Source organism: Condylostylus longicornis, unplaced genomic scaffold, assembly GCF_029603195.1.
Source record: "Condylostylus longicornis isolate FDR11 unplaced genomic scaffold, ASM2960319v2 ptg000010l, whole genome shotgun sequence".
NCBI classification, from domain to species: Eukaryota; Metazoa; Arthropoda; class Insecta; order Diptera; family Dolichopodidae; genus Condylostylus; species Condylostylus longicornis.
Window position 1 is genome coordinate 20,893,281 of NW_026577979.1, and position 7,583 is coordinate 20,900,863.

General features: G+C 29.2%; 1 protein-coding gene across 1 annotated transcript; it reads left to right on the forward strand.

Moving 5' to 3' along the window:
- The first annotated feature begins 1,973 nt into the window (after positions 1-1,973).
- LOC129618968 (uncharacterized) lies at positions 1,974-3,221 on the forward strand. The gene has a single exon (XM_055534008.1). It carries the CDS (start codon positions 1,974-1,976, stop codon positions 3,219-3,221), a length of 1,248 nt encoding a protein of 415 aa, XP_055389983.1.
- Positions 3,222-7,583: the final 4,362 nt, after the last annotated feature.

Here is a 7,583-nt window from a genome sequence, read left to right on the forward strand (position 1 = left end):
CCAACGGTATAGCAATGAATGGCTTATATTGAAGAATTATAAAGCGGAAATTTCTGTTTTTTTATTATAACCATACGAACGTATGTTCAAAGGGTGTACTAAATTTGCCTTACCGTTCGTAACGCTAAGAAATAATGGTCTGAGATATAAACTCAAGTGTATGTTTTTGACACAAACAAATATATTAGTTTGGTAAAATTCGTTGAAATTGCTTGGCTTTTTCTGGTAGCTGCTAGACAACTTCAATAGTAGTTTGCCCATATCTTAGAAAATATTGAAAACACAGTACTGAAATTTTGCATAAATTAATATAGCAATATGGCAACTTAACATCATAGTATGTCCCTTAGTCAGCAATGGCATATTTACTTGGACATAGGATAACAAACTCGTACGGTTTTTTTTCACGGTAGTTGAACTCTATTTTTTCTCGTTTTAAATTAATATTAATTTTTTTTCAAAAAGGAACCAGAAATAGTAATTGTAACAGACTTAGTTTTAAAGCTTTTTAAGAATTTTTCTGCTTTCAAAAACGTATTTAGATTTTCTCTCAGCTTTTGACATTATAGCAATTTTGACATTATTCTGAAATGGCATTGTTGAAAATTATTTGCGTCGAAATCACAACGCAATGAATTGACATTCTGCAAAAAGATAGCGACTTGTTTCTTCTAATGCCAATTTTCTATTGTAATTTATTTCGTTAGAGTTAAATTTTAGTAATTTATTTCGTTAGAAATCATTTCACTTCCCTTACAAAACATCTCCTAATCGAAGTTATCACAAATTTACCTTTCGGCCCTTCCTTTTTTCCTAACTGTAAGATATCTTGAATTTGTTATAAAGCAAACAACCAATGATAAATAAGCATTAAAAAATATGACTATTTATTTTAACTGACCTAAGCAGCCTTCAAATTCTAACATTATGACGTTTCCTTTAATTTTCGTTCTGATCCTAAAGATATGCAATAATCGTATTTTTAAAAAATATATTCCCTTGTTCGAGAAAAATATTCTACTTTACAAACCATTGGTTTAAATGAATCTATATTAAATGTTTATGCACAATATAAATACATTCACGTAAATAATTTAACAAGAACGTATAATATTATTTAGTTGTTTCACAAATTAAAATTTAAAAGTATACAACAACGAATGTTGTTCAGGCTATTATTTTCTTATTAAATTTTATTTTAAATTGTAAATTGGAATTGGTCACATTTACGTTTTATTAACTGCAAATTACTGAAGAATGGAATTGATTTCGAAAAATGTGTACATGTACACGTACTATCGTAATTATACACAAACACACGTTTATCTTAAAATATTTGCAACAATACTGAAAACAACTCCTTCAATAACAATTACTATAAAAATTAAATGGTTTGTGGTTGTTAAAATTATGTACAATATATGTGTGAGTAGCCTCTATATAAAACATACACAATGTATGTGTGAGTAGTCTCTTGCTTGATTTTAACATGGAAAATAATTTTTGCTGAGTAATCATCAATTTAATATTCAAAACCTAAACCATGACAATTATACTCTATTTCACATAGTTAAAATAATGTAGTCGTTATATTACTTATGAATCGAAAATAACAGTATAATACTTATGTAATTTTCATCCAAGAAAGTCTTAAAAAAAATAAAATTGTTTTCTTCAATTATTTTTTAAGAAGAATTTAGGACTTGAAAAAGAAAAGCCAAAAATTTTTGTAGTTTTTCTTCTTAAATTAGCCAAGGAAGTAAGCCAGGGTCACGCATCCAAATGACATTTATTTCTGTCTTCTGTTGTAATTGTATGGAGAAATTTTAAATTGCCCTGTAATAATACGAGACATCTGCTCGATTATTTTTTGAATTTTATTTCCATTTCTTAAATTTCCTTTTATCAAAAAATCTTCTTCCTTTAAAGAGTAAAAAATTTCAAATGAGAAATGCAGGAAAATAAGAAAAAGAATGATTCTAAACAATAAATTGAGACGTCTGGGAACTTTAAGGAATACGCAACAACCTGCTAAACCGATGAGCATCGAGAACTTAGTAGTTAATAAATCGTCTTACACGTTTAGCACGAAGGAAATGGACCTTCTCAACAAAGGACTAAAATATGCAATCACACCCAAGCGAACTGATAAGGAAGACATCATAGCAGATGTGGAGACAGCCATAAGAGGAGCGGATCATGGAGCCAAGGAGAACATTAGGAAAGAAGTATACAAAATACTAAGAGGAAGCAACAACACCAACAGCAACCTAGATAACAAACCCAAAAGTGAACATTCAACGGTGAAAAGTTTAAATGAAAAACCAGTGTATTACATAAAAGCAGAAAAGGGAAACACTATCGTTATTATGAACAAGGACGATTACGATGAAAAGATCTTAGATAAACTTAATAACGGAAATTTTAGAAAAATTAGGACCAACCCTTTAAAGGAATCAGCAGTGAAGGTTAAGAAAGCTTTAAAGGAGTGTAAGTTTCTGGACTTCAACATCAACGACTTGACGATGCCGAATCCATCAGTTCCGAAACTGGTGTGTCTACCAAAGATTCACAAGGAAGGTGAGCAGTTCAGGGAGATCATTTCCGCTAACGGCGCCCCAACATACAAAATTGCGAAGTGGCTCGTGAAAAGATTTGGGGAAATGGATTTCCGTTCCTGTTCTATCAAGAATAGAGAGGAATTTATAGAAAAAACGAAAGGCTTAAAGATTGGTCCTGATGAATTAATGGTATCGTTCGATGTCAAAGCGCTCTTTCCCAGTGTTCCAGTTAACGAAGCTCTTGAATATTTGAAAGTATGGTTATCAACACAAGAAGGAGAAACAGAAACAGAAAATTGGAACAACAAAGTAAAAGAATACCACAAATTAGCAAGACTTTGCATTGAGGAGAATTACTTCGAATTCACAAACGAGATGTACAGAACAACATCAAGAGTATCGATGGGCAATCCACTTTCACCATTTATCGCAGAATTATTTATGTCCAAATTGGAAAAAAGAATGGAGGAGGATTCTCTGATGCCTAGAGTATGGATGCGGTATGTTGATGACGTCTTCGCGATAGTGGACAAGGAAGAACTGGAGAATATAAACAGATGCATCAACAAATTACATAGAAACATCGAATTTACATTCGAAATTGAGGAAAATGGAGTGGAAATGGAGTTTTTTGGACATATTGGTGAAAAGAAAATCTGAAAAAATTGGATTCAAGATATATAGGAAGAAAACAACAACACAAAGATGCATTCCAAAGGACTCGTACCATTCAACGAAACATAAAATGGCGGCGTTCAACTCTATGATCCATAGAATGCTAACCACACCGATGGACAGACACGACTATAGATCAGAAGTAAACTTCATTTTGGACACGGCTGTGAAGAACGGTTATTCTACTGAACGTATTAACAAACTCATTAGGAAGAAAAAACGAAAAATTGAGCAGGAGAATATGAGCACATTGTTTAAACAGAACAGGATATTGGAAGAACAAAGAATAACATGGGCATCTTTAAGTTATGATCATCACTGTACAAACTTGATAAACAAACAACTAAGGAAACACAATATTCAGACATCGGAAACCAATAGTAAATATCAACTTGAGAGTTTGTTAAATTCGGCTAAGGATAAATTGAAGATACATGAAAGATGCGGTGTGTACAAAATCAATTGTAATAATTGCGATAAATTTTACATAGGACAAACGAAGAGACCCGTTACAACAAGACTTAAGGAACATTTAAGCGAAATAAAACGTGCAAGGAGAGTAGGATTTAACCGGATTTTCAATTCTATGGTTGCAAAACACATTTATGAAACGGATCACACAATCACGGAAGATAACTTAAAGGTATTAAAAGAGGTAAAAGGAAAACACAGGAGAGAAGTTCATGAAAGCATGCAGATATACAAATCAAACAAGGACTGCCTACTAAACACGGACGAAGGTAACGCGGCTACTTGGCTCTTTAAATTAATTATTTGACCAGTTTTAAGGTTTAAAACAGGTATAAATTTAGTTTGTAAATAATAACAAAAAAAAAAAAAAAAAAAATAAAATAAAATAAATAATCAAATTCTAGATTAAGTCAGGTAGATTATATTAAGTCAGGTATAATATTCCTAATTTTAATAGATTTCAATTTTTATTGTTTGTTGTCTTAATTAGAAGAAAATCAGCTTTGATAAAGTGCGTATGTAGCGCACGAAATATATTAGCGAAAAATAAAAGTATTTTATTCCGAATAAAAGGAAGTTTTCTTTTCACACCAATTAAAAAAAAATTCAAATGAGAAATTTTTTGAATCCATTTCCGAGGCTTTATTGTCGCTAATCCTACAATTAATTTTAATTTGTCTAATTATTTTTTTCTTCCATTTGTTGAGGACAAACAGGACGATAATTTAATTCAATATTTTAACACAAGGTATATTTTTATTAGTTGTGTTTATTTCAGAGGAGATACTTACACTTACATATTTGTTTGCACACCATATGACGTTATTAACCTAGTTGACACCAGATTGGTCTTTCGTACGTTTTATCAAAAACGATGAAAAAAATTTTGATATACCACTTTTTTCTGTTTTTTCAAATTGAAGAAAAAATAATTTCATTTTCATAATATTTTCGAATTTTGAATTTACACACAAACATATTTACTTAAATATGAAACAAATCCCTAGAATTAAAACAAAATTTCCGTGTTTTAAATCTAGGGATTCCGTGTAATGAAATTTTTTGTTATTATACAGAAAACTTTGAACCGCAACATTTGCCTGACAAAATGTAAAGAAACATGCCACCACTTTATATTTTGCAACCGTAGAAATATGTTCAATATGAAGCCCAATAGAAAAATATCTTCATTTGCAAGTAATACTTAGGATGAAGAAGATTAAGCCTATACGTGTAAAACTCCTATTATGATTTTATGTTTCAAAATCAAGAAAGTTTCAAAAGTACATCTCCTATTAAAAAGCACATCATAGTAGTTAACACATTAATAGTGATTTTGATGAGCTTCTGATAGACAACTTCTGTCCACAGTTACAATCACAATTTTAATAGAGTTCCATTTAGACTTTTTAGATAAACAAAAATCGATTAAAGTTGGCCAATATTTTTAAATTTAATTCAAATGGAAACCCTTAAATATCTCAATATAAAAAAAATGGACTTACACTACTTTTTAAAAAACCAGCTCTTGATAAATTTTTTCCATAAAACACCTAAAATGTACCAATCAAAATGCATTCATGCATAATTAGGCAAAAATTTTATAGATCCATTGACTTATTAATGAGATGCTTTACTAATGAGTTACAACATGCATGAGAAAGAAAAAGCAGTATATGTAAGTAGATATTATGTATGTAAATTTTTTAAGCTCTTTATACTTCTAATAATTGTAAATGCTACGGATGCTGGTAGAAATAATCTAAAGCAAGATGGCCTTTTTTTCATTCAGTTAAAGTATTTTTCTAGAAAATTTATTTATCCAAAATTTTAATAAATTCATTACTCCTAATATAAGCAGTAAATACAATTATTTTTTGTGGCTAATGTGAGAAAATAAATAGACTTTTTGGATTTAATTGGAAATAATGTTTATCAATTTGTGGTAGGGAATTGTTAATATAAAAAAAAATCTTATGCATTTATTTTTATTCCGCCATTTTTACTTTATTTCATATTCCCTTATCGTTGTCTTAATTTTTCGCAAAAAAAAAAATGTAAGAGTACAATATAATTATTAAATTGGAAATAAAATAGTCTTGAATTATGTACAGGTAATTCGGTTTAATCTGGAATACATTTTGTTTTTGTTTTAACGAAAAAACAAAAAAAACAACAGAACAAATGGAATTAAGGATATAATTAAAATTTATAATTGTATTATACCAAGCATATCATTTAATTGAAATAAATAAATATTTTGGTACATACGTATAGATATCCGCACCATCATTGTATAGGTTTATAATTAGTCTATTTAATTTCATCATTTATCTGAATTTTCGTTGTTTATATATTAAATTTTTATTTACAATATTTTGCACATACACGTCATGTTCATTGTTAATTAATGCAGCCAACTGTACTTTTTTATCATAAAAAAAAAAAAAAAAAAAAAAAAAAAATATAATATTTCTTAAAATAATCTAAAATTAGTATTGTTAATACAAAGTCTTTAAATGTGGTAAAAAGGATATATTGTGATTTAAAACTATACATTTTTTGTTGTAGCAGGTAGTAAAATGTTTTTAAATGATCTGAAAATAATCTAAAAATAATTTGAAGATGCACATGTTTTTTATTTTTATTGCTTAGCCTTATTTTTGAAGATAAGGATAATAAAATAGTAGGTAAACTTGAAATGGCATAAAAGATAAAGAATATTTTGAATATACATACAAAGTTAAAATACAATCAATTTAATATTTGTTATTTATCACATTATAAAAATTTCCAAAATAATAAAAATAAATTTAGTAAGAATTATGTATCTAATTACTATTAAGAAAAAGAGTGGGAGAAATATGTAATATAAATTTTTTGTATATAAACCATAGATTTAAGGAAATAAAGAGTGTTAAAAATTTAGAATACAGAAGACACACTTCTTTTAAATTTTGACAGAGAATTATTATTGTTATTAAACGCAGGAATCCTAGTTTAATACTATAATAATTACTTGTGACGAATTTCAATTTAGAACACGCCAGCTATTTATTTTCGAGACAGAAAGTCATTATTTCATTGAACGTAGGAATCCTAGTTCTTTGTTGTAATAATTATATGTGACAAAATAAAATCAGCGAGTACAGGAGACAATAATTTTTAAGGAAAAAATTATAATACTTTACATGTTTTGGTGACCCCGACGTGATCTGAGTTATACAATCGAAAAAGCATTACACACTCATCATGGAACAAGCAGCTAAAGATCAACTGTTGTTATCAAAGCAAATTAAGACGTTGCAGCAAACGTATTATCAGCTAGCCGAGGAAAGAAGATCGGTTAAGTTGATAAATGAAAGGATCCATAAGTTAGATGACTTGTGGAAATCATTTGAAGAAAAAGATGAGACAATTCGATTGAAGTATGGTACGGAAAAATCTCACTTTTATTTTACCGAAGAGTTATATCAACAAGTCGAATCATTATATACTACATTTCGAGAAGATTTAATGAAGAATGCCGAAGCTAAATCTAAGGGCAGCTTAGGCATTGATGAACCGTCGAATAAGATTGAAGCATTGGATGTAAATGAAGGAAGGGTTCAGTCATCAGATAGTGCTAATACAACAGAAGGAGATGACAACTCCCCAGTAAACGAACAATTACGGATAGCAATCAGAAGCAGTAAAAGAAGCTTGATTTTATTGCAGAGATTTATGGATGAAATCTCATTAAACAATAAAAGCAAAGAATATTACGAAACAAAAATACAAGGTATTGAGAATAGGTGCAGCACCGTTCAACAAGATGATAGAGAAGTATGCTCTAAACATGATGATCCTGATAAGCACGGCTATAATCGTGAGCTA

Coding starts and splice junctions, on each gene's coding strand:
- LOC129618968 (XM_055534008.1), top strand. CDS start 1,974: ATGATTCTAAACAATAAATTGAGACGTCTGGGAACTTTAAGGAATACG.